This window comes from Pocillopora verrucosa, chromosome 2 (genome assembly GCF_036669915.1).
Source record: "Pocillopora verrucosa isolate sample1 chromosome 2, ASM3666991v2, whole genome shotgun sequence".
NCBI classification, from domain to species: domain Eukaryota; kingdom Metazoa; phylum Cnidaria; class Anthozoa; order Scleractinia; family Pocilloporidae; genus Pocillopora; species Pocillopora verrucosa.
This window is the reverse complement of record NC_089313.1, coordinates 3,861,585-3,889,472: the sequence shown is the minus strand read 5'-3', so window position 1 is coordinate 3,889,472 and position 27,888 is coordinate 3,861,585. Positions and strand designations below refer to the sequence as shown.

Below are 27,888 nucleotides of genomic sequence, written 5' to 3'. Positions count from 1 at the left end.
ACTCTCTTTCTGGTCAGCAGTATTACCCTTGATGATACCTGCGCAGTGTGGCCTGATTTGCCGCCAATTTTAATAAGTGCGACTAAAATTACAGGATTCTTTTCCTCGAGAGTTGGTAAATTTTATGAGCAATTAGAAAACGTTAAACGTTAACTACCAGATAGACAAGTATGTGGAACGACACAAGTAAGTGCTTTCCTTGTGGCCCACCGTAATAGCTTTCTTTGTCCATACTCCAGTCATTATCGCCTGATAATGCCTCGCATTCTAGTCGTCGTTTCTAGCTAGTCTGGCTAACTTAATTGAATTTTAATTTGAAATGAACAGGTTTCTCTCAAACTTTTGCTTTACATGCACAAGTTTGCTACTATATTCTACTACGTATCATTCGTTGTTGGAATAACGTCTTTGACCACACCGTTTAGAAAAGCGAGCTGGTAAAACAGCTCCTCATTCGACTAGTTATGCAAGCGTTCAATTATTCATTCTAAAGTGTTTGAAAAACTGTGCAGAAATTTCTTTCAGTCTGTGTATATGCATAGCGACATGTAATTGTAGGAGATTGGGCCTTGCACTGTATCTCCTCAATGGTCAGTCAGATTTTATGCATTTTATGGTGCAAGCGTTAGCTACACTGAATCGAACACTAGTGTCATGTCTCCATGTCCTTTAGTGTCACAGCAGAGAACTGGGTTGTTGTTAGGAAGCTAAAATTGATCTCCATCCTTGTTTGAGAGGAATGTTTACATCATGTGTGGGATTACCTTCCAGACCTGACTTCATGTGAAGCAAGACCTCTCCATAAAATGTTTTGTTTCTCATCAAATGACTGCCATTTTTAGAAAAAGTTAAAAAAAAAAAAAAAAAAAAAGTGAGGAAAAAATTTAACACGCATTGTTGGTATTTTTTAGTGGTAAAGGAAGTTCTCATTCTAAAAATTTTTAAAAAATGGAGATAAAGACTTTCTTCTGAACAAGAACTGCATAGATCTGATTTTCTCGGGTGCATTATATTGAGAGCATAAGGGTTAAGGAAACAATTTTAACAAAAGGGAAACAGTCATATCCAGACTTATCTGAAACTCATGCACTCTGGAATAATTCTTTCTTGTCTTTTCTTTTGATTGGGAACAATGTAGTATTCTGACAATATCACAGTAAAATTCATTAACTAACAATCTGAGTAATATTACATTTTAAACCCCTTATGATTTACTCATGTGAGTTAGTCACACCAACCTTTTTTCTGTTTTGTTTCCTCTTAGATCAGTTTGGTGGTGGATATCAGGTATTTAAAGCTGTTTCTATGGCTAAAAGTAATTTGATGAATGCAATAGCATGTAAACATCTGAAACCTTTGATTTCTATAACCATTCAATTATCTATATCAAATGTTCTCAAGAGATTAGAGATCTGAGAACTCTTTTCTCTCCTTGCAGAATTCTCAGTTTGTCTTACTGACCAGCTCCTTGTTTCTTTTAGTCAATGGATAGTGGTTTTGGAGGTGGAGGTTACATGCAAGATGCTGGGGGATTTGGTTCCCCAATGACAGACTCCCAGGAAAAGAAGGTGAGTCATTTGAAGTATTTGCTGGATGATTTAACAAGTTTGTCGAAACTCTTAAAACAGACATGTGTCAAATGTGTTTTGTTTTTATAATTGCTTGTTTTTCAGCGCTCCCCAATGAGAGCTCAGTCCATCCTTCCATGCTCCATCAAGCAGCTTCACAGTGCAACATATAACCAAACAGAAGATGCCTTCAAACTAGGGAATATTGAGTTGAACCAGGTGTGTACTATTAAGAGTCCTTGTCTGTGTAGCAGATACATGCTGTAAACAAACTGCTTTATTTGCCGTATGTGTTTGTTCATTTTCTTGTTGCACATGTCTGTGATGTAATTCAATAACAGTTCATGTAACAATAGTGATTATGGATGTTAAACACTTAACTCCCAGAGGTGATTAAAATGTAATTTCTTCCTAAATTATTCATACATTATCCAGTAAACAGGTAATGAGAATACTCAAAGTTATCAGGTAGAAGTTATTATCTTAATCTATCAGCAAATTTGCATAACTAATTTCAAGGAAATGTGTAGCAGCTCAGTAGAGGGGAGAGTTAACAATCAGATCATGGGAGGTAAAGGGTTAACGCCCAGTGAACAGGGATTCTTGGATATTTTCTTGTAACAACAGCAAACCCCTCTGCATGCTCCAGCCTTTGGCATTAAGTGATTAAAGTAAGTATTTTTATTTTCAGTGATATTTACAACTGCAACCTGTACTTTCCCTCTACTTTGTATACACTTACAGGTTTCAGTGGTTGGTGTCATTCGGGATGCACAAGAGTCAGCAACTAATATTATGTACACAATTAATGATATGACTGGGGAGGACATCATTGTGAGAAAATGGCTTGAAAATGAGGTTTGATTTTTACTTCATCATGTAATATTGTGGTTGGCTTGATCAATTCATCAAACAGTGAATCAGTTGATCTTCAGTCAATTGACCTATAAAGTAATCAACCAATTTACGTTAAGTTTGTGGATGTTGTGTTTATTTATGCTTTTAAAATTTTACATTTCACAATTTATTTCTGATTATTCATCAGAATGAAATTTTGATTTTGTTGTAGTTTTGATTAGTTTATGAAACTGCTTTTGATAGATTTGTTGAATCAGAAATGTTGTTGCCAGTTGCATGTACCTTCTTCAAAAACTCTCCTGTTTTGTGTTCTTGATACTAGGTAAATCACTATATTTAAAAATCAATAATGTGATATTTTATCAATAAATAATGTATTCTAACAATCAAGCATAAATTTTTGTCATCTTGTGCTCCAGCTGCAAATTATTTAGTGAATCAGTGAAGTTTAATTTTACTTCCCTTAGCAAATGTTCTTGTTAGAATTTGAATGATTATTTTTAATCAGTTTGCATAATCAAACTGTTGTTAATAACTTGACTTTTAGGAAAGTGATGCAGAGAAAGACAAACGATCATCCTGCAGGTAAAAATGTTTTATTAAACAGTGAGTATACAGATACAAGAACAGCATTTTCTTCTTTAATAATTAATTGCATTTCAAGGGAAATGGCACAGCCTGCATAACATATTGCAAGTATCAGAGGAGGCAGCACAGAGTTACTAGTCTTTATGATGTGAAAAAGAACTAAAAAACAAAGCCAAAACGTTTTTTGTAGAAGTAAGAGGCTTTAAAACAAAGTTTCTTAACTTATGTGCTCATTTTTTTTTTCTAGGGAAAACACTTATGTTCGAGTAATTGGTCACCTTAAGTCATTCAGAGAGAACAGTCGCAGTTTAATAGCCTATAGCCTAAATCCTGTCGTGGACTTCAATGAAATTACTTATCATATGATTGATGTTATTCATTCTCACTTGGCATTAAGTAAGGTAATATACTTTTCAGTACACATTTTATTTTATTTTGATATGTTTCTGGGGAAAATTTATTCTGAATAGTAGTGCTGCTTGCTGTCTACTCTCTCAAGAGATAATGGCCCATCTACTGAGGGATGCTCAGCATATTTGTTTCAATGTTGTAACCGCCTCCTAAGCCAGGAGAGATAGGAGATAAATATATGTTAATTAACCTAAAAGTATAATTTCAAAAGAAAGAATATCTGCAATTTGTAGAAGGTTTTTTTTTCATCAGAAGAGAAATGTAGAAGGGGAAATGAGGGACAGAGGCTGGACATGGGTGAAGCTTGACAGCCTGGCAACTAACAGAAATCAGTGATGTCCACTGGCTAAGACCTTATACATAAATGCACAAGGAGGAATGACTACATTTTTTTCCTCAATCATTCACAGTCCTTCATGTTTATCATGCCTCTTTGTCAAATGGTTCTTCTTTTTATTTATAGCAATCTGAAATGACTAGTATGACAACTCCTATGAAACACACAACTCCTGGGCGAGGCTTCCAGGGTCAGATGACAACACCTGGCAAGATGAGCCAAGGATTTGGAGGAAACATGGGAGGAACAAGTGCTGGGCTCAGTGGTATTCAAAATGAGGTTTGAGTCCAAAATTATGACTTTGTTCTGTTTTATTACTTAATATGTGGAAGATGCAATGGTCAGTGCGCTGGACTCTGGGTAGAAAGGTCTGGCTTTGAGACCAGATTGGGCTAATGTGTTGTGTTCTTAGGCAAGACACTTTGTGTTCATAGTGCCTCTCTCTCTCCACCCAGGAGTATAAATGTGTACTGGTAAATTGCCAGGGGAAGCCTGATGAAATGCTATTTCAGTTCAAATGGGGGGGGGGGGAAGGGGAAGGGGAAGGGGGAAGGGGAAGGGGAGGCGTTGCTTGGAGTAAATGACACTGATTTTAATGTGTGGTTAACCATTACTTTTTGGAAGGAACAGCTCTTTTTATTGTTTTCACCAACTTATAATTTTGTACTATTTTTGGGTTTGCAGTAACATAAGTTTTTTGCTTCAGATTCACAGAATGATTACATCATGCCAACACGAGGAAGGCATGTCTGTAGCTGAAATTAAACAAAAAGTTAGAACATCAGAACAACAAATCAGGTGAGGTTGGCCTTCACAGTGTGAGGCTAAGCATCGTTTAGCCAAGAATCAAGGATATTTGGTTTATGCCAGAAACAATGAGAATACTGACAGAAAATTTTGCAAAAGAATTTACACTTAAATGTGAATTGTTAGTCAAAACCCTGGATGAAAAAAACAGTGAAAGACTTTCACAGTGTCTTTGTCAGTGCCTTTACATCCTAAAATCAGTATGCTTATTTTATGTACTGTTTTTTATACATTTTCCCAGGGTGCTGACAAGGAAAATTTGTTTAACAATCAAGAGCTTCTTCATTTGGGGATTTTTCCTTTATTCTCATGACCTCAACGTTTGATTCATGGGGTGATATTGTAAGGAGAAACTAGATACTGGTCACCCTTTTGGCTTAAATCTGAATTGTTAGTCAAAACTCTGGGTGGGAGCAAACATTGAAAGACTTACACAATGCCTCCATGAAGCTCCTTTGTTTTTTTTTTTCTTTTTCTTCTTTTTTAGGAGTACTTTAGAGTGGCTCAGCAATGAAGGCCACATCTATTCCACCATAGATGATGACCATTTCAGATCTACGGACAGCTATTGAGAAGATTTAGGTCCACTTCCACTTTTCACTTGCTGCAGTAACACATGCAACCATAAGATTATGACAGACTACAGTTGTTTAGCCCAAATAGCTGAGATACAAAAACACTATGCTAGCATACTGAAGTAGCAAGAAGACCTCATCACTTTGCTATGCAAGTCTGTTACCCATCTTATTCCATACCTGACATATTGAAAAAAACACATAATACCCAGTAGACACTTAGTTCTGCTTTGTTTATTTGGTTTTTATGTTCGTTTGTTCATGTATTTTCAGCATTATCTTGTCCTCATGTTGGGCAACATTTGATATCACTTAAGTGTTAGTATATTTAGTGTTTAGTGGGTTGTCCTCAATAGTTAAATGAATTTTATTACCTGCTGAAAATTTAACAGTGATAATCATGCATGAAAGATATGAATTCTGTTTTGTTATAGTTATTTGTAAAAATGAGCACTGGTAATGTTGGTACCCTTTGATAGTACCAATGCAAATGCAGATAAGCAAACAACTATCCAAACAATGAACGAAACAAACCTAACCTTTTCAACAGGTTATTTGCAGTCTCTTTTAACTACGATTTTTAGTCCTTGCAACTACAGTCTCAATTGGGTCACTGAGTTGCACTTTCAGCGTTTTTTGTTATTCATTTGTAATAATCATGCAGGTCAGGATAGGTTGAGCTAAATGAGTACAGAAAGCAAAATATTTTTCCTACCGAGCTGTTTGCCTAACCTTTGTACAACACAATTAAACGCAACGTAAGGTGGAAAAGTAGATACTTTTGTCCCATATATACAGTAATATTCAACCCTTTACACCCTAATATCAGTATGCATATTCTCCATACTGTTCTCATTGTATTTCTTAAGGTGATGTCACGGAGAACTTGTTTAAAAATCAAGGGCTTTTCTGTTGGGTGATCATTTCCCTTATTCTCATGGCTTCAATGTTTGAATGAACCGTGATACTGTAGGGAGAATTAGAAGCCAATCACTCTTAGGGATTAAAGGGTGAATTGACGGTTATTTGGCATCGCACATCAAGTTTATGAAACCTTATTAAACTTGTCTACACGGTTCCAAACGTATCTAGTGAGATCGGCTATTTCCCTTATCCGATAGGCTCTGAACGTAAACCTTACTTTGTCAAAACTGAGAACGGCAAAAATGATTTTCCAGTGTTTCTGCAAGTCTCACTTCCCAGACTTGGTCATCGGCTTTCTTATTTCCGCTCAAATGTCCGGTCACGTTACGTTTCTATTTTCATTTCAGCAGAACGTTGGTGGACACCCTTTTTTTGGTCACTTTATCCGGCAAGGATTTTCGTATGTTTCTTTCGAGATTGTATTCCTTAAATGCTGTTAGCTTTCCTATTTTCCTGTGAGATAGAGATCTCGAATGGATTAGATGCAAGACACTTTTTTTTGCTATTTGATATGCACTATGTCCAGTCAAGATATTCCACTTCCACGCATGGTACAGATTTGAGTAGACAGTACAAAAAACAGATTAAGTTTAGTATGCGAAATTTTGCCCCTGTGCAATTTTTGCATTTGGCTTGGTGAAGGAAAGGGTTGGGTCACGGAATGAAAAGAAAGGGAAAAGACAACCGACAGGTAAATGGTAGGGGTGTTAGAGAAAAATGAAGAGTAACTCATCGTAGCTGATTAATGATGTGTACTGAAAAATACTAATTAGAATATTCCACTCGCTACATTGAAATTTTACTCAAGCTGACGTTCTCTTAGATAAAAACTACAGGATACTGCTTGAGATTTGAAAATGAGCTTCGTAACTCCCACTCTTCTGACATTAGATGATCAGCAAACGTCCTAACGAAGTACTCTGTGCTAAGGCTAACCAATTTATGGGTTGGGATCCGCCCCAAATCTATATATGCATACCTTTTTCAATCATAGAGATTTAGGTATATCATTTATTATGATCCATCAAGTATTTTTACTCACGCGCGGCTGATGAAAACGCAGCGCGTTCACAAAAATAATCCCCAGTTTAAACTGGGGGATATTCGAATATTACCCGAATAATATTCCACAATTTTCAAACCTCACGCTCACGCTCTCAGATGAGAGAGCGTTTTTGTTTTTTGGTTGTTACCGAAGAAGGGAAATATTTTTTTGTTCATAAATTCTTACCAAAGAACACTCAAAAAGAAAACTTCCCCCGTAGAAAAGAGTGAGCTGTTCGTAAACAATTTTTCAATCGCGTTGTAAAATATTTGAAGGATATGAAACACAATAGCCTCTACTTTGTGCAAAAATATACTCGTACATTTGCCCACGGATACTATATGTTCCTCGAAGCTCACCTCTTCCGTATCATCAATTTATTTCGTTCCTTGAATTTTTCCCTGAATGTTTTTTAAAGAGTTAGTGGATATCGATGAAAAATATCTGTTCCTCACTATAAATGGTAAATCTAAAACAAAAAAATGAGAAATCTGATTTCCCATTTTCAATTTTCCATTTCATTTTCCCATTCCCCATTCTCTACTCTTGCTTCTAGTAACATCAAGGATTGAAAATAAAATTTCATCCCCCTGGCTTCACCGCTTCTATGATTGGTTTCCACTGGTGACCAAATGACCATGGAAAAATTGCAACTGAGATGTGCCACTGTCTGTCACATGTGAGTTGTGCTTCGCCGTCCTTTGGCTGAAATTTGCTCTTGTAGTTTGCTGACCTCTTCGACCAGTTGTCTTAACTTGTTCTCCACATTTGCCAAGTTAGGTTTACTAGCACTGTGCTCGCCAACCTCCCTCAAATAATTTCCGTTTTCCCGGTCTGTTTAAAGGAAATTTTTTATCACGTTCATTGCAAATAAAAAAAAAAACAAACAAGAAAAGCATCAAATCCCCACCTGTTTGATTTCCGTACTTACTCAACCAATCTGTGGTAATCATAATAATACAAGAGATCATAACCTCTTGAACAATAATAATAATAATAATAATAATAATAATGATAATAATTTATCACTGGACATTCCACGATGTGGCTTTTCTTGTCCACTGTTTCCAGGTCGAATCGAAATTTGGAAAGTTGGTTTTTGTGGGGAGAGGAAAGCCGGAGAACCCGGAGAAAAACCCTCAGAGGATGAGACCAACCAATGAACTTAACCCACATGTGACACCCAAGCTAGGAACTGCGAGAAAAATAAAATACCTCTGTAGTTCGATGTTATTAACACGCCAAAAAAATAAAGAATAAAAAAAAACGAGCTATCCGTCCAAATGGAAAGTGCATCACTCTTTTTTTGCGTGTGCACCCATGGACACACCTTACTGTCTCCTTTCCCCGTTTTGAATGCGAATCCTTTCAATCCGTTGACACTAGGCCAACTTAATTAAGCAAACTGTTAAGTATATCCACAGTGAGGAAGATCATTAAGAATTCATACCTTCCCTACTTCTCACTTTCAAATTTCCTTTCCTCACAGTCTTATAAATGACTTCAGCTGTGATGCCAACGAAAGCGAAACCCAGGAACACACACACGACGATGACCAAAAATCTATTCGTCTCAGGTGAGTGGCCAGAAAACACAGCGTAGGAGTCTTTTTCACTATTGTACACCTGGAAGTAAGATAATATGAAAAAAACTTATGGTTCATATTTTAACCCTTTAACTCCCATGAGTGACCAAGAGAGAATTTCTCCTTACAATATCAATACAATATCAACCATCTAAGTGATGGGAATAAAGAAAAATATCAATTTGGGGATAATTAGTTGATCCAACTCTAAATTCTCTGAACTAATATTATAAGAATTGTACGATTGACAGTAAGGAGAAGTACAAATTTGATCTGGGAGTTAAAGGGTTAAAAGTAAGAACGCTTAGAACTTGGAAATAGCCTATTAGAATAGGTCCAGGTTATCATGGCTCGAAAAAAAAAACATGAGACAAGCAAAACAAATAAACAAAAACAATCATGTCTCAGTAAGGAGTTGTGTTATTACCGCCACTGGCATGAGATATTTGATAAACAGGTTTTCCAAATCCTGGTTGTTAATCCTGTTTTTGATGCATGACGCCCCTTCAAACAGGCTCCTCAAACTGTTGTGTACTGCAAGGTAGTATGGGACGTTTGCATCGTAGCCAGAAAACACTCTGAAATTCCTATCTTTCGTTGCGCGCAGAACCTCTGGGCTTCTAAACTTGTCCATGAGAACACCGTCTATTTCACCACTCCGTAGGCTGGAGAACATTTCTTCAATTGACGAAAAACCTATTAGGAAAACGTTTATCAGCTGTATTGTGGATGAATTTTAGTGGTTTGGATTTTTCATCGCTGGAGGGACGGAAGGGTTGTTTCTTTTTTGCAGGGGAGGGGGGGGGGGATGGTCGCATGATTTTAAGGGGAAACGGAGGGGAATTAGTCGTATATAAGAGGACTATAAAAACTGACTTCCAATACGAGGGGATTCTTAGATTATTACATAGCTGAGTTGACTACAGGGGGTATCAGGTCAGGTAAATTTTATTTAAACCCAACCAAAATCCTCTGACTCCCCCCAGGCACCAGGCAATGAATATAGACCAATCTATGAAAATTTGTGAGTTTATAGGAGGTGGGAAGGGGGGGGGGTTACTTATTATGTCGCCTTTAGAATGTTTCACTCAAAAGCCGTAATTCCTTTAAAAAGGAGAGAATTTGTTCTGTAAGAGGAGGAGAACTTCATGTTGGTATATCAAAGTGAACTGTCCCTCAAACTAGTTCGAGGGGACGAAACAGCTAAATTCATTTAAAAGATCATCCACACCCCAGAGGCTTTGCGCGCTTGTGGTTTTGCCTCGGAAAGGTTTTTGTGTTGTATGCGGTCGTTGCTGATTAGCGTGAACACGAAATATTGCCGTCAGGTTTTGTAAAGTGTAAGATAGCTATTTCAATACACACTTTACCCCCAAGGTTTTGATTATATAACTGGGCTGTATATCAATTTAAGAGTGTGGTCCGATTTTTTCTTATATGTAGGATTGAAATGGCCTGAATTTTTTTAAGGCTTACTCTCGACAAATGCTCCTTTTTTTCTGGCCTCAAACTCTGCCGACGTGCTATTCAACACACCAATCTGAAAACCAAATGGAAAGTAGAAGAACACGTTACGTCCTTGTTTCTCTTCCTAATTTCCTCAGTCATAAAGACTTAGGGTTAGAGTCTAAGGTCTTTTACTGGTAACACACTCATTTTGATTAGTTCTTGCCAAAAGTCTATTAGAGGAAAGACGCGGAGGTGACGTCAACATTAACGACATTTCCCTTCTTTGTTATATCAAACAGATAATTTCCTTGTTGCCATGGGTCAGTTTAGTAATAGATCACAGACGACGCCAGAACGTGGTTAGAACATCAGTGACACATACACCCGGCTGCGCCTCGAGTGCTATTTTTTTGTCCTAAGTACATTTTAAGTAATCTGCGATCTATTACTGAACAGACTTGCAGCAACATGAAATCTATTTGTTAAAGTGATGGTAAATGAATGTTTAATCGTTTTTCTTACGATTTAGAGACAGAATAAATTGTTGAGTCAAGCTATCAACGGAGAACCGCGACCTCTCTGCTCCTTAGTTGCTAATCTCAGGCGAAATAATCAAAAGATATCGAGTCGCTAGTATCCAGCAAATGGTCAACTACCCTTGATGCGTTTGTGTGCGCCTTCATTGGCACATTTCGCCTCAATTTAATTCTGCTTCGTAGATCCGTTTTTTACCGACCTGCCGCTGTGTTTTAATAATTGATCCTCATGCTTACATTTTGCGATTCTATTGGCGCTATATCTCGATGTCTATCAGCTTAATTCGTTTGGTGTCAATTCAGGTTAACCCCAATAGTGACCAGCATCTAATTTCTCCTAACAATATCACTAATAAAATAAGAAACATATGGAGAATGATGACGAGAACATACATGTTGATATCGGGGCTTTAAGGGTTAGCATCCAATTTCAACCTACAGTATCCAAGCTTAAGGCCATGAGAATAAGGGAAATGATCATTAAGAAAAGAATCGCCTGTGAAAAAAATTTTCCTTATCAATACCGCTGGAGAATTATAGAGATCGGTATGAAAAATATGATACGAAGACGTAAAGGGTTCGGTAATGAAGCACCATCGACGGTCCAACATGCCCACATTTCTCTGAAGACGGTAACAAAAATGAGAGACAAAAAACTATTTCACACACACACATACCTTATTTCCCTCAACTCCTACGAAGCTATCTATGCTTGTACTAAGTGCACTGGTGGCTGTAGCTGTAAAGACCGCAACAACGATCAGACCAAACATAATCCAGAACACTCCAAATACGCGACCCAAAATAAATTTGGGAGTTTTATCTCCGTAACTGAAGTAGAGCAAAGACAAATCAAATTTACAACATTATATTCTCAGAATGGAGGTAAGCTTCAGTAAAGATAAAAACTAAACCAGACGTTCCCTGTCACCTTACCTAGAAAGGTTGGTCGTATTAATATCAAGTAACCTCCAGAATTTCGTCACAATCCCTGAGGTGTTTTAGAAACCCACTAGTTTTGCTTTCCACACATCTCCCCTTGAACTCCTCAAGAAACCGCTCAAAACCAATTCTAAACTTCTTGTGCAATTTTTGTAGATATAACCCAAAAGTGTCGGTAGCCAACCCTTTTGGACCTTTTGAATTGATGATTGGATTTAGAGAGGATATTGGGTTCAAAATGATCATGAAATGCTTTGCAAAGTTGATGACATTAACTGCCTGTGTCGTACAAAACCCTCTAAAATGGACGTTTATTTTACCCAACTGTTGTCATGGTAACAAAGGCCCACCAAAAGCCTTCATAGGATCCCTTTACAAATGAACGGGGGAATTCCTCATCGTTGAAGTGCGTCTCCTGAAAGAAAGTTAGACACTATCTTCATAACTGCACTTGGTTATCTTATTTTATAGAGCACCGGGTTGATTGTCGTGCGGAAGATGTAGGGTTCAAGACCCAGGCGGGACCAACACTCAAGATCTTGAAATAGCTGACAGTATCTGCTATTTTTATGACATCTGCAAATGGTTAGACACTCTAGTCTTTGCAGGAGAGGACGATAAACGTAGGCGAGGACTGTACTGGTTAGCAGGGGACGTTAAAGGACCGAAACATTGCTCGCAAAGAATAATGTAGTAGCTCCCTGTGTTGTGGTCTGACCTTGTTACTCTTTATACGTTTTAAAGTTCCCCCATTGTTATTTCCTATCTAGGAAGAGGTGAGGAAAGAAAGGCAAAGGCTTTTCTACATTATCCACCATATATTTCAATTCGGTTTTGTATAGTGGCTTGCCTTTAAATGAGATAAAGTTTGTTTTTTTTGCAAATCATAGTTCTTCTGTAAAAATAATTGATATATCGCGGTTTTTTGAATGGCCGAGCAAAATTGCAACTTAATTAGATATTTTGGGAAATAGATGATACTTACCAGGATCCATATGACCATTCCAGAGATTCCAGTGACCATAAATGCAAATATTGTAATAGGCCAAGATTCTGTGTATAACTTGATAAGTGCGGCTTTGTTGGCTCTGACATTCACATTTTCTACGTCCATTATCAGCGAATAGCCGGGAGAACTTATGATTTGTTCAACCATCATAAGTGGCTGTGCATCATGGTCGTCAGGACGGAGAAGCAACTGCATTGGCTTGGATACTGGCAAGGCGAAATCCGTCATATTGTTCTGTAGGATCATTTGGAATTCTTTGCTCGAGTTAATAAAAGTCATGTTGAAGGCATCCTTAGACAAACCACAAAATCTAAGAAGACATCTGTGGATGATATCATCGAAAAAATCTCCTAGTATGCCTATTAATTCGCCTGAATCAGATATGATGGTATATGGGGGAATCACAAGAATTGATACTGTAAATTGTTGACGAGAATGCGGACATCCCACAGATCGATCACGACTTCCTATCGTGTTCGTAAGTGCTGGTCTATAGAGCAGTAAAGTTATTGTTACGCAGGCCGCGAACATCATCTTTATCAAAGCGCTTCCTTTATCGTGGCTAGCAACAACACCTTTGAAATTCTGCTTTCTGAAAGATAAAATTTACAGAAAACTAACTTCTTTGTAACGATGTTCAAAAGAGGTAGTAAGCAGAGCATTCATTAGCCTCCCTCCCCCTCCGTTTATAAGACCCTGTAATGTCATTGGCACGATGCTGCCTATGAAATTCATGAATATGTTAAGCGGGGCTCCACGAGGTTAATAAGCACAAACCCATGACCATATTTTTCTTTGGCAAAGAAGTGAAATGATAAAAATTTTCAGGGGGTTTTCAAGGATTTCAAGGTGTCGGCGGCACACCAATCCCTTCACATCACGCAAGAGGCGACCCCATCCCCTTCTTTGTTTTGAGCATTAGGCATCAGTAGTTTCATACAATTTTATTTGGTAGAAGTTATAGGTTTAGTGTTGCTCATTGAACCGAATTTACCACACAAGGACTGAGTGGTATCCAAATTGGAAGAAGTGATTCGGAAGCAACAGAAACACAGAAAACTAGTTGCGTCTGTTAGTCTTCATATCAGCGCATATTCCTCATTTTTTTCGGTGTTGGATTGTTTCAGATTGCCAATGAAATGCCAGTAAGGATTTTTGTACTATCAGCGGTTATGTACTCCAATAAGGAAATGGTGAGAGGCTAAAAGTCTCAAGCCACAGAACATGAATAAATAACTTTCCCATCGAGTAGACCTAGATCTTAAGCTGCGAGCTTTAATCAGTATAAACTCGATTGCAAAAGCGTTGACATCTAAAAAGCGTAAGAAGCTAACGATGAGGCCGAACTGCTTTATGGGCATTTATGTGATAACCACTATAAACTATAGTTGCATCATTAGCTGCACGTGGTAAACGATAGAAGCCCTACCCGCTTTCATGAAAGAAAACAATCAACGTAAACAAAGATTTGCAATGAGAGAAGAATAATTTAACACTGATCTTGTAACCGTGCGAAAATTTCCCTTAAAAGCCGTTGGGTTTCATTGAAATGTCACTCTTTTTAAGTGTCAAAGTTTTTGCAATCGAGAGTATATTTGCAGTGGCAAAAAAGAGCAAAGGCTTATTTTCTGCCTTTGTGACGACTTAAAATAGGAGTTTTCTTAAAGTTTGTAAATTTATTTCAAGGTTTTTTCTTTTGATGATAAAAAGAAACCATTTAACGTCAAATACTGCGTCAAAATTTGTGTTTTATGGTAACCGTACCAAAACAGATAATCATCTTCATAGCATGCGTTGTTAAATATATTCATACATTTAAATAATTCAACCGTCCGGTAGACTTGTGTTGAGAAAATTCAATCATCTATTATGTTTTCGGGCTCTAGAAAGTTCTATTTTCGTGAGAAACTGGCAGACTCTGTTTTGATAAACTAAGCTGTTCACATTGAAGTTAATCAAACACTTTTCTAGGGAGTCCCGATAGCCTGTGTTTTTGAAACAATACTTGTATTGGTACGTGTCTGTGGGTTATCAGTGAATGACAAAACAGCCGATCTTAGAAAAAGTTAATCGGGAAATGTTTGCTGCTGAGTGGTTTTCATCAAAGCTTTTCCTCAGTTTAAGAAGTCCAAGATGTTAATTCTTAAGAAATAACGTTAAAGTTAATGCTATGACTATCGTGAAAAATTAAACCGTAAACATTTCGAACTCGTTGTATCGAATTCGTCCATGTTTAACCATATTCATTATATTTTTTAAGTTTTGTTATTATTTTGGTGTTTTATTTCACTATGAATGCAAATAACAGAGGTTATGGATAAGCAATATAATTTAATCATCACCAAAAATAGAAAAGTCATCATTTTCAATTGCGTTCGTGTAGGTTTGTTTATACTGAATCTTTAAATAATGTGATGTGTGCGAGAAGTCAAGTGCAGAGGGGTTAAATACAACCCTATGTAATGCTGAAAGTGACTCTAAAGAACTTGATTTTTGTACTTACGCGATACCTTGTATGTTCTCTGAAGACTGTAGAGCCTCAAATAATTGTCTGTTTCGTAGCGTTGAATAGTAGATGCCTGCTTCTTACTTTATCAGCAGAGCACCTGAACATAATTTTTGCGACAAGTTGAAACTTTCATTTTTATAAGCCTTCAACTAAAGACGATCAAAAGTAAAGATTGCGCTGAGGAAAATCTAGACTAATCTCGATATTCTATATACCCTTCTAGCTACACGTAATAGTTTTTCGCTTTTAATACAGAATTTGACCTCCCCTTCTATTTTTTGTTAACCTCTAAAGCTCTGATTATCAGCTGTTGTATGAAGAAGACAGTATATAATTCTTCATTTTCATTTCAGATTAAAAGGCCATTTGTATAATTTCTTGAAACTACTTGGAGAAAGTTATGCCTTATCATGCTATCAAAGCATCTGGAACTATAACTCTATAATCAGATAGATATTAAGGTCTTCCCTAATAATAAACGTTATCATCAATTAAAATAAAATCATAAAAGCTGCGCATATCTTAACTTAACCATAAAAATCAAGCGTTTCTCGCTTCCTAAAACTTTCGGTTGATCGGATTTATCTGGAGAAGAAACATGCTGAAAGTGAGACTTATGGAAGCTAAACATAACTTTAGTCGAGCTCGTTCAACTGCTCATGACCTCAGCAATTTGATGCACGTTGTTATTCACCAAAGTAACGTTGATTCACTCACAGTTTATATCGTCAAAGTTTTTCAATGTCGCACAACAAACGATGTAGAAACGATAGAAAAACTGAATTTAGTCACTTTCAGCGCTTAATTCGCGTGATAAAGTTATAAATACTTACTTCAAACGACTTTTGTGTTATTTATCACAGTGCTCGATGATCTTGCACCAGCACTGAATTCACTGCCTTTAATTGAAGGGGAAATAGTGATTATTATAAAAATGTTCACCAAAAAGCATTTACATAATTATCTTCCTAGGTGCTAATTGGATCGGGATATAACAGTCCCTTTAGGGTATATTATCTTAGCGTCAAACCTCATATAGGGTATGCAAAAAAAATCCACTTTTCGTTTTCCAGCTGTCCTTTATGGCAGCTTTAGGTAGAAATTAAAAAATCGCTCATCGATGTATTTTGTTGTTTCAGGTTATCGCAATAAAAGTGAAACTCCTACTTAAAAGTTTACCTAAGATGACAGTCACCATGGAGTTAAACCTAAAGTTAAGATAAAGTTAAACTTGGATTAAAAAATTATAAAAACTTTTAAAATATGAAAAAGATGGTAATTTTTAGCTCAATCGTCGAAAAAAAAGGTGTTATTTATCAGCTAGTTGTTTGAGGCCAAGAAAAAATTTGAGTTCCCCGAAAGACTTTTCTTTGTTTCACGTTCGTGATAGATGTGTGATGCCTTTATGATCTTATCCGCAGGTCTGAGTTCGATCTATCGAGGAGGACTAACTTTCGTCCCATTCTCGCCTTAAGTGAATGACATGTTCATCTAAACAATTTTGACTTTTCTTAAATATCCAGCTGTCCATGAAGGTAGGAATATAGGGGGGTGCGTCACGTTATTTTTTTTATCTGCAAAATTACATTTCAATAAGGGCTAAGTAGCCTGGCTTTCTGGAAGGGAACAGGTGAGAATGAAAGAAAGAGAACAAGGTTGGTTGAGCACAGACGAGCACAGAAGATGGCCAACTTGAAAATATCGCTTTTCAAAGTATTTCAATCACAAATGAATAAAGGTGGTAAAGAGAAACTACGGTGCTTGGTATTATCAACTGAGTTGATAACGTAAATTGGCCACCGTGAAGAGTTTTTAAGCTGACGCTTCGAGCGTCAGAGCGAATGGCATACATTTTGTGAGCAGCTATCTTCACGTAGTTCATGGCCTTAAATTTTACTATAGTTTCATCTTTTTATTACGCTTCTTTTACAAGGTATTAACAAATTATTGAGGCCTTTTTCACGTTCTGAGAGCTAAACAAATTTTGTCGTTTAGAAATGACTATTTGTATGAGAAGCCTGAGGCGAAAGTGAAACACTGAGACAGAAAGGTTTTTTTTCATTACCAAGGACCAGTATGTCTTCACGGCGCTTTCTTTACTGGTCTAAAAACTGACTAAATTGCCTTTAATCTTCGAGATCTAGATATTTACCAATGAGCTACAGAAAATCCTATTCACAATAATATATATTACCAATGCGATATATTTAGAGTAACGTTAACCCTTTACCTCCCATGAGTGACCAAGAGGGAATTTCTCCTTACAATATCAATACAATATGAAGCATAGAGGTGATTAGAATAGAGTAAAATATCAATTAGGGGATTATCAGTTGATCCAATAACAAATTCTCCGAATTGACATCATAAGAATTGTATGTCAGACAGTAAATGAGATCTTGAGAGTTAAAGGGTTAAGATTCGTAAAGAATCAAGAGATCATAAGGTCCCTTAATGATCATTTTATACAGAGGGGTTTCTTTTGGACTCCTTTACGATATAGAATATTTTCCTCTTATTTCGGGGCTGTTCTCTGAATGTAAGTTCTTGTGTATCCATCCCGTACATCGATGATAGTGTGATGCAACTTTTATCCCAAGGACATCAAGAACTGAGTCCAATGGGGATAGCTAGAGATGTCTCTTCGAGGATGGATAACAGCTACATTGGTAATTAAGCCAAGTAAAGTTGAATTTCCAACGATAACTATCTTTTTCACTCTATACGAATTTCATACTTAAAGGAAATATAAGAACGGTCTTGCCGGTCGTCGGTAAGCGTTCTTCAAGTGCAGTACTGCATAAAGAAAACTCAATTTCAGGGTCGCTTTATGAGTGGAGAATAGTGTGGGAGTTCAGTCTTCCTTGCTTTCATCCTAAAAGTGGGGAGTGTGCTGTCCCCCAAACTGAGTGCCGTTTACTGAAGAAGACATAGCTGCCAGCTGCGCTTGCAGTTTACCGACTTCGTTCACCAGTTGACTCACTTTATCTTCAATATCTTTAAGGTGTCCTTTGGAATTATGCACTTTCACTTCTTTCAAGTCGATTTCACCTGGAAAAGGAAAGGAAAGGATTTGAATGATTCAGAATAAATTCAGCTTCTCATATATTGTCTGACCAACAGATGGAACCACATTGTACCTAAAAATACATCGAATCATTAAGTGAGGCTGTTTCTCAGTGATAAGTAGGATAACCATTAAGATCTGTTGAGCCTACAGTCCCTACCGGTCAGGAAAAATGGACCATAGGTAGATCCACAGGTAGTACATGGGTAGATCCACTACCAATGGACTAAGCTATAGTAGATACATACATATATATACACAAATATACGTTTACACATATATATACATTGCATATACATATTAGACACATATATACATATATATGTACATGCATACATATAATTTATTTACATACATTTTTTAATAGATATATATATATCCATTTTCAAAAACGTTGCAATTTGAAAATACATATTGAATATATGTACCTTTTCTCTTCCATCTAGGAGAGATGAGAAGAGAAAAGGTATATATATTCAATATATATTTTCAAATATATATATATATATTTTTTCAAATATATATATGTGTATATATACATATATATGATCGCGTAAGCGGGAAACTCAGAGTCACAGAAAAGTTGTCTTATTAATTAGTTCAACCTTCAAATATACATACATATATATATATATATATATATATATATATTACCCCCATCCTAGCATCAGCACTGCACTGATGAGGCCCAGAAGGCCGAAACAGTACTGTCTGCAGTTAGTTATATATATATATATATATATATATATATTTTACATTGTTTTGTTTTTGTTAACGTTTTTATGTCTCGAAGATATTAGCTAATTCTATGTAGCTACTCTCAAATTATAAAACTCATTCGAGAGGAAATAAAGGTCACATATATGTTTAAGTTTTTTTTGCCTTTATGTATGTATGCAGAGGAAGTTCGTTTTTCTCTTGCAAAAAAAGGGATTATATTGAACAACCAAAAAAATGTTTCGTTCTAGTTTCTGCTAATACCTGCAACGTTCTTCACTTTTTTGTTTCTCCTCTTGATGATTCTGATCACAACTTCTGCCACAAGCCCAATGGATAAAAGACCAAGGAACACGCCCATGATGATTAACAGGAACTTGCGAGTGCACGGATTTTCACCAGAGAACGGGCTAATGGCGTCGCTATCGGCGTTATACGCCTGAAAAACAAATATGCAGTTATTTCAAGAGTAACGGTAGACGCGTCGGTGGATGCAGTGCATGGCCTGACGGACTGTCCGATAGACTCTGGTTCGAGAGATCTGGGTTCGAGACCTGGCTGGGTCATTGTGTTGTGTTTTTAGGCAAGACAGGCTTTGTTCTCACAGTGCCCCCCTCTATCCGGGAGTATAAGCAGGTAGCGGCGAAATGCCAGGGAGGCCTGAAGAAATGTAGAGAGGTAACGATGGGCTAGAATACCATCCAAGGGAAGCAATACTCCTAGGTGGTCACTTCACACTTCTTTAAACCGGAATAAGGTCCGGCCAGTTGAGCCAATCGGCTCGTTGGCTTATTTTATCAATACCTTTTCACATTTTCAGATACGAATCCTTTGCTCTTTGCCTTAGATGCCGCACTCAAATTGGGCGTGCCTTAAACCACCATAAAAATTACTGAGGTATGAATGATGCCTACCACAACTGGCTTTAGGTACTTCATAAGGTAGCTGTCCACAAAACTTTTCTGAAGGAGATTACGAGCGCAAGTCTCCCTTTCAAATGCATCTCTGAAGAGTGGGCTATCGCGATATGCCAGTTCATAAGGAATTTTCTCTTCGTAGTCTTTAAATACTTTGAAATTTGAGTCATTCTGCTTGTAGAGCATGTAGGAAGCCATGTACTTGTCCATGAAAATGCCTTCTATTTCATTTTTCCGAAGGGCACTCAGCAAGGCTTGTTTTGATGCAAACTCTAAAAAGGAATTCGTTTCGTGGTGATCACTTGTATTCTGATCTTCCAGTAGAGAGCAGTACAGTAGAACCCCGTTAACTCGAACAAAATGCGATTTCCTCAGGATTTGAACCAATATATCAAGTCAATTAGTATCAGCTAATTGAACTCGGTTGCGTGACCCGAGCTATTTAACTCTCCCTTGGCTCAAATGTACCCTGATAACTCGAAATTTAACTAGAAACGTCGGTCAACAAACGTCAAAGTGTTCCAATCTTAATTTGATCGCGATTGAACCAAACATGAAAACATTTATGAAAAAGTGTTATATTTAGCTAAACTTCCCAAACTTAACGTTCTTATCAAAAAGCTCCCACATAAAACAAACTTAATGTGCGAATATGAATGTAGATTGTGTAAGAATAGAAAAAACATGACTTTCTATTAGTCATTACACCCTGTAATAGGAAAATTGAAATTCAGCACCAATCCCGATTAATCGAAACCCCTTAACTTGAACCATTATTATTGTTTCCCTTACGAGTCCGAGTTATCGGAGCTCCACTGTTCTGTAAACGACAACCTGAGCGGGTTATTATCAGATTCAACTTCACAGTAGTTGCCGCTATCATGGTTTGTACAGCTAATTGCAGCCAACAGCATCACTGACCTAGCGATTAGTTTCACGAACCAAAATCGGCCCTTCAATGGCAAACAGTTTCCAACTTGAATCTGATGATGACTTTCGCTCAGGTTGTCAAAACGTCAGTCACTTTCATTTTCAGAATTCTTCCACCTAGACGATCAGACGACAAGATCCAGTAAGTTTTACTTCTGGTCAAAAACCATTTATACTACGGTGCCGGTGCTGTTGGGGATTTCCTGAACCATGGATGTTACTTTTCTCCTTGATTGGAGACTGAAAAATTTTTTTTATTTGTATTCTTTGGATCTCGTGATAACCTGATACTCAGTATAGCTTGGGAGGTTTTTTGTTTGTTTGCGTTTTCGTTTCCCTTTTTATTACTGCGCATTGTCCTGAAAGAGAGGCCCCTCCTCCCTTGTCGAAAATGGTTTTAAAAACTTATTGTTTGCATATTAAGACAAAAATAACCCAGCTTGCCGACTCACCTTTCACCTCCTTGGCTCCTAGTTTATTCGCTTCTAATCTCGCTGTTGTATTAATCATTACGCCAATCTGAGAAGGAAATGAAAATACATCAATAACACACGTTTCTTAACTTACCTTCATCTCCCTCGCTGCTTTTACTTCTTCACAACAACAGTTTTACCACTTAAATGTCTCGTCAAGCCACCGGGAGCAAAAGATTGGTATTTGGTTCATCTTCCATCTTAATTAATCTTAAAATACGGTGCGACTCGATCGTGTTGATCGATCCTCAGTACATGCGATCACGTTACACGTCTGTTAAAATTTCGTCTACAAGGCCAAAACTGCATAGTGTAGTTGCGAGGGGCTCATTGTAATAAATAATCAGAGCAGAGAGAGAAAGTGCCTCGTATTGTGAGTAGTTCGCCCATCGACCACTGTCGGGGCACATGGCGGATAGAATCTCGAAAGAGGCCTAACACGACCACTCCTATTCACAGTCAATCGAGACGATGAAGTCACGTTGCAGTAACACGATTAATTTCGTTGGCAGTGCAAACCTTTACTTCCTATTTTTAACCAATCACTTCAACATTGTATAGGACTATCAAAACTCGATCTAGCATCCTCTCAGCGAATCAGGTGCAAGACCAAGCTAATTACAACCTGGTCAATTGGGTTTTTACGTCATAATGATAGGACTGTTACATTTATATATTTTTCTAGTAAAGAATGTGTTTTGGTTTACTCTTTGTCCTGTCACCCGTGCCAAGGAATCGACATCGATACTGAAAGCACTTGTAGCTGTGGCTGTGAACATTGCTATGACAACCAAGCCAAGTAAGATCCAAAGCACGCCAAACATACGGCCCAAAACAAACTTTGGGGTTTTGTCTCCGTACCTGTAATGCGATCAATGAATTAAGGTCGTTCTAATTCAATTTAGACTGTGTTGAAAATGGTAACAAATCTATTATCATTTTTTAATTTTTTATCAGGCAGCAGCAAATACCTTGTCTCCCTGGAACTCAAACAGTCTGTTTCTCTTTCCTTACTCAGCGAAAATTTGACGATAAGAAATTGGCACAGGGGGAGATTAGGGCGAGACAACGGCTTCTCACTTGCAAGTTTTCATCTCTTCTTGAACCAGTTCACTCTCGTCAATATATAACAATGAAGCGTTACCTTACCCTGTACACCCGAGAGATCGTAAGAGAAAAAACCTAGTTCTAGTGTTCTATTTGTACCCCCATCCATTCCAAAAACCCTTTTAAAGTTGTAAAAATCTTACCCTACGGTCGTCATGGAGACAAAGGCCCACCAAAATCCCTCGTATGTCCCCTTTGTAAAAGAACGGGGGAATTCCTCTTCATTGAAATAAGTTTCCTGAAACAGAGAAAACCATTTATATAATTTTGTCCTGGTAATTCTCTTTTTTGTATCAAAGAGATATCTACCCTTGCAATTAGCTAGGAACATTTCCAAAGAACGAAAATTGAACGTCCTAGGGTAGATTTACGTTAATTGTAAACTTGGAAGTCTAAGATTTCAAGTTAAACTTAAAAACTGCGGTTTATTCTCGTTTTGTATTAAACTTGGCCAAACTTTAACAATTTAGGGATACAAATCGCTTCATTTGAAGGATCCACCTCACAGAATGTAAATCTCGGAAGACGTACTAAAAACTAAATTCAGTTTCCAATTGTCAGGAATTCTGTACAACAATACCCATCCTTGAGATCCTTTTGCTAACGTGGTGTATCATCGCCTCTCACGACTCTTAAGCCTTCAAAGGTCCCTTGATTACATTCAACACCCACAGCAATAGAAAGCCATATAGAGAATTTTCATACTTAAACTGGAAAAAGAAAATCTGATAACTCTATAATTATCATAGATCATAGCCCACCCTTTAATTTTTGTGCGATTCTATCGGCTAATTTATGTCACATGATGCAAAATCTCAGGACATTTATCACGAAATAACCCCCGTCTACGTCAAAATCTGTCCAGGAATTATTTCCAGCGAAAAGAAACAAAAGCAAGTGGGGGAAAAGCCAGAACCAGAGTTCACGAACTCGCTATACTGTGAAATTAAAAAGCTGATCACAAATGCTGCTACGAAATGAACAAAGAAGTAGCAAAACAAACCTTTATGTAAGCCTTCTGGTTTACTAATACGTCGGCTGATGATTTCTTCGGCTGTGAGATTGTCCCCGAAATTTCGCATTTGCCTTCAAAGCTTTGCTTCTTGGCCAAATATTCGGTATCTCTCGGACAATATCTCAGCTGCGGACTTATCAGTCGATGTACCAGCCGCCTGAAGGGATTCATTTATTTAATAACTGATATCTTACCAAAGCCCACACACATATTCCTGAGATGCCCGCTATAAGAAGTGTGAAGATGACAATAGGCCACACACTCTCACCCAGTGTCTTGAAGACGATTGAATTGGCTTTACTATTGAAATTTTTCACGTCCAGGATCAGAGAATACCATGGGGTTTTCATGAACTCCACAAAACGAAAACGTGACCCATTATAGTCGTCACTAGTCAAAAACATCTTTAGAGGTCGCATGATTGGAAATGCAATATCCGAGTTATTCTCTTTCATACTTACTACAAAACTCGCTGTCGAGTTAAACACCGTTATTTTAAAAGATTCTGGGGATATTTGGCACTGTTCAACGAAGCATTTCTCAATAATTTCGCCCAAAAAGTCACCCAAAATTCCTTTAAAGTTTTGGTCTCGATAGTCAGTGGTCATCGGAGGATGGACAAGAACTGATAAGCTTGCTCCATTTGGTAGACATTCATTTCGCGGTGCATTCGGGGTATTTTGATTCATGTAGACTGGTTTCCAGATTAACACGACCATCGTTATGAAGGCGAAGGTACGTTGTACTTTAAAATTCATCTTGTGCTCCTTGAAAGCTTATTCTTGAATCTGCAAGGGAAACGTACCCATTTACTGATTTAATTCGTTAAGATTTGATATTTTGTTAGTATCTGAGAAACTGTACATTTACCCCTCTCCAAACAAATAACCTTCAACTGATAAGTTAGGGTTAATGTTAGGTTAAGGGAGGGGTAGGTGCGAAGTTTCTCAGATACTGACTTCCTTAGTGATCTGTATGTTTGTGCACATTAATGTCTCGTGTTCATTGGTACAACAGCGAAGAAATGTAAAATGATTTCCTGTTTGGGAGGTTGGGAGAACACGAGATAAGCGTAGGAAACAACGACGCGAAGCGGAGTGGTTTCCAGCTTATCGAGTGTTCTCCCAACCTCCCAAGGGTTTACATCAGACTATGTAAACGCGGAAACCATTTTACATTCTTTTATAAAATAACTAATGAAAGAGGAACGAAAACCGTGTTTATACGCTCATGTAAAATGGTTTTATGGCCAATCAGAGCGCGCGTACTATTTGAATTATTTTATAAAACTGAATTGGCACCCGGAATAAGTTGGAATCGATGAATCTTTTAACGGATTTGTATGTGTCCTCCGCCGTGTGAAAGCGAGTCAGATTGTTTTTCACTCACTGAATTTCAATTGCCAATGAATTTCGCACGCTACAATTTTCACCATAATGGTGCCATCATTTTCTTTTGCTGAAATAAAGTATTGCGGTAAAATTCATCCAGTTGAATGAAAACAATATTTGCCTCAGCGTCATTAAAGTGGTGGATAATTTTAAATGTAGCCTTAATGACTGACTATTGACTGCGTAGAAGAAATTGTCCTTTAGATTAATATGCATTTTACTCTGAATCATCTTTAAAGAGTTTCTAGCAAAATATCTCTCTTCAAATACGTGTAATACTAAAAAGGAGACAAATATTAACTTGAATCATGAGTCCATATACCCAACATTACTCTTCTACCAGCCATTAATTTCCTTTTTCAAAACAGGTAGAAGTTTTATTGGGAGCCATAAAAAAAGGTAAACATTTCATGTGAGGTCCTTAGAGAGCTTTAAAAGCCTCAAGGTAAATAATAAATTAGCCAGAAAAAAAAATCAAACAACTTCCTCTTTTCAATATTACTCATCTAGCTAACTTACACTAAGTTCCTTCGAGTGACATTCCTGCAGGCAAATGCAACTAATTTTGCAAAGGTAGTCGTACACTATAAGGGCAGAGTTGATATACTTATCTTGTAAGGTTACAGTGCTTGATTAAACTACTTTTAAAACATCAGTGTGGCATCAGAAGGCCCATCAATTTCAAAAACTCTCACTTTCCTTTTTCAAAACAGGAAGAAGTTTCATTGAAAGCCAAAAAAATGGTAAACTTTTCATGTGCGTTCTTTAGTGCTTGGTTAAACTACTCTTAAAACATCGGAGTTCGGCATCCGAAGGCCCTAAGGTTCAGTTCCTCATCGGAACTCAGAATTTTTCGCCATCCCAAGCTTGTGACAATACCAAAAGTATTTTTTTTCCCTTGAATTAAATTCATGACAGTTTGGGAGCATCGGTTTACGAAAAGTAACTGGATAATAATCATTGCCATTGTAATGGGCTCTAATAGAGACCACGAATTATTATTTTTCGTTTGTTCTTGAGTAATTTTAACTGCAGGTAAACACTTGTCATGACGAAGGAGAAAAACTTTAGCAAACCAAGTGCAATTTGACCAATTCAGGTACAATTTTAAACAGATGGAATCATATTGTTTTCATGCCAACTGTCAATTTGATGATAAATTGTACAAGCTATCACCTCATCGAGAATCTATTGTTTTAATAGCTAACTGCTAAAAGGATAATATCTCATAAGGCTATGGAAAAGCTTTCATAGTTCCAAGACAGACACTTTTTTAATGGCGTGTAATGTATAAAGGAGAAGTGAAGCCGAACACTGCCTTTCATATCTGCTCGCCTCTGTGATAAATATTTCAAGACTTTCAAGTCTTCAGCAATTGCTAAGTTAGGTAACCACTCGCTCAATGTCTTAATGACTTGTTGTTTCGGCAAATCATTAATAAAGTTAGATAACAACGACAAATATATCTAACCAATTTTAAAATACACCCCTACAAGAACTTCTTTCTTTATCTAGAATTTATAGAAACATGTACAAACTGATTTCAGCGTTTACTTACTTCATAACACTACAAATAACCCACGCAGAAAAATCATTGGCTCATAGGACTTAATCCCTAATGTAATGTTCCGAGTTGAATCGCTCTATATCCACAACATCGATGTTTATAGCATAGGCATCCTCTACCATAAGTCACATGGCCAAACGAAATGGTGTTAAAATCTCATGCAACTTATTAGTTCAAAGTGATATATATATATATATATGAGCTATTTCAAAAACTTTCAAATTTTATAACAACGTACATCACGTTAGAGAATATGCTCAATTTCAAGATACATATTCCAGACTAGGACACCGTTCGGTTTTGTTTTCACGTTCGATTGGCGAACTTACCTCGTGGTGGGCAAAACAAGTGTTGAAATCTTCTTTGAAACATTAACTGCAGGCTTCGCTTGTTTCAAGAGCTGAGCACACGAAATGTTTTGCGCTGCCACGCAACAGCTTTGTCAACCTCTCGAAAACGGTCGGTTTCCTACTGATGCTATTATCTTCTCAAACACAAATATTTGAAGGAAAAACGATTTCTTCGAAGCCGGTGATAAAACAGACAATCTTGCAAACATTAGAGTAACTGCTGCCTGTTTTTCAATTCATTATTCCATTGCATTTCATGTCTGCTTTTAAATCTGTTGCTTTGTGCAATGACACGGTACAAATTTATCCCGCAATAATTTGCAAATCAATCAGCCCCATCTTAAATACAATTTCACCTGCCCAGAAAAAAAGTTTTCATATTCAAGTGCTGCAGGAACACGATTTCAAATGTCAAGTGCCGCAAAAATTGTGTCCATGGCATAGCTTTTATTTTTACAGAACTAAAAAATAATTTCAGAGCCTGTTTATTTTCAATTCACTCTTTTTCTTAGTTATGAATTCTTATTCTTTATTATGCAGCGCCATAATATATGCAAACGATGTTTACAAATTTTGAATTAATCACGTGGTAGCGTTTTCGAAGCCCGACATTCTACACACATATATCCAATTTATCATCGATAAGAAATTATGCAAGATAGAAAATATAACGGTGGTCTACAGATCGAAGTCGGGCAGTTTTTGCCTCGTTAGTAAATAATTTTTCTGCTAATTGAATGTAACGACGGCGCTGACATTGCAGCGGAAAAGTGGAGCGTTAGTCGTTCAAAGAGACACAATTATTTCAATGACCAGTCACAAACTATTGCTATCAATCGTCACACCTTTTTCAAATAAAAGTCTCCAAAAATTGTCATACATCTACACCGGACCAATATGCAATTTAAGGTTGAAAATGTTTGGAAATGCAAGGTCTTAAAAGGTACAATGAAATTACTCAAATTTTTACGATAATCTGAGTTAACTAATCATTCACAACACTTACACTGTTTTGGTTATATCTCAAAACTTTCTTGGTTATATTTCAAAACATATTCCACGACTTGTTTTTACTTACCAGCTTAATCTTGCAAATAGCCGCGGGCGAAAACTGAAATTAAATTTATTGAAGTGTTCATCGCGCGAGAACTGTTTGTCTATGCACTCTTTTTGGGACGTTTTTCGGTGTGCGTGTTTAATTAACTCAGAGC

At 37.2% G+C, this 27,888-nt stretch overlaps 4 protein-coding genes across 7 annotated transcripts in view; 1 reads left to right on the top strand and 3 right to left on the bottom strand.

The window, feature by feature from the left end:
- Positions 1-66: 66 nt before the first annotated feature.
- LOC131787003 (replication protein A 32 kDa subunit-B) lies at positions 67-5,918 on the top strand. Its single transcript, XM_059104070.2, has 10 exons — positions 67-186; positions 1,265-1,287; positions 1,482-1,568; positions 1,674-1,787; positions 2,313-2,426; positions 2,974-3,011; positions 3,262-3,415; positions 3,889-4,041; positions 4,469-4,560; positions 5,057-5,918. Exons 1-10 carry the CDS (start codon positions 171-173, stop codon positions 5,139-5,141), a joined length of 876 nt encoding a protein of 291 aa, XP_058960053.2. The 5' UTR covers positions 67-170; the 3' UTR covers positions 5,142-5,918.
- A 1,855-nt stretch (positions 5,919-7,773) lies between these two features.
- LOC136279178 (uncharacterized) lies at positions 7,774-9,208 on the bottom strand. The gene is made up of 3 exons (XM_066162727.1): positions 9,126-9,208; positions 8,564-8,738; positions 7,774-7,947 (listed from the first exon to the last, which is right to left on the bottom strand). Exons 1-3 carry the CDS (start codon positions 9,135-9,137, stop codon positions 7,787-7,789), a joined length of 348 nt encoding a protein of 115 aa, XP_066018824.1. The 5' UTR covers positions 9,138-9,208; the 3' UTR covers positions 7,774-7,786.
- A 955-nt stretch (positions 9,209-10,163) lies between these two features.
- On the bottom strand, positions 10,164-12,862 carry LOC131786994 (uncharacterized). The gene is made up of 4 exons (XM_059104060.2): positions 12,611-12,862; positions 11,946-12,040; positions 11,361-11,514; positions 10,164-10,238 (listed from the first exon to the last, which is right to left on the bottom strand). The coding sequence occupies exons 1-4, from the start codon at positions 12,860-12,862 to the stop codon at positions 10,164-10,166; spliced, it is 576 nt and encodes a 191-aa protein (XP_058960043.2).
- A 4,185-nt stretch (positions 12,863-17,047) lies between these two features.
- LOC131787004 (uncharacterized) overlaps positions 17,048-27,888 on the bottom strand; it is an 18,381-nt gene continuing 7,540 nt past the window's right edge. For 2 of the 4 annotated variants that reach the window (XM_059104074.2, XM_059104072.2), the window contains exons 2-8: positions 23,564-24,157; positions 22,498-22,592; positions 21,955-22,108; positions 21,227-21,293; positions 19,842-20,116; positions 19,192-19,366; positions 17,048-18,194 (exon numbers count right to left, since the gene is read on the bottom strand). In XM_059104074.2, coding sequence (XP_058960057.2) covers positions 18,019-18,194; positions 19,192-19,366; positions 19,842-20,116; positions 21,227-21,293; positions 21,955-22,108; positions 22,498-22,592; positions 23,564-24,127 — 1,506 coding nt within the window. In that variant the 5' untranslated portion in view covers positions 24,128-24,157 and the 3' untranslated portion in view covers positions 17,048-18,018. Of the gene's footprint in view, positions 18,195-19,191; positions 19,367-19,841; positions 20,117-21,226; positions 21,294-21,954; positions 22,109-22,497; positions 22,593-23,563; positions 24,158-26,656; positions 26,827-27,755; positions 27,872-27,888 lie in introns of those variants that run through there. The other 2 variants (XM_059104071.2, XM_059104073.2) reach the window with 2 other exon arrangements.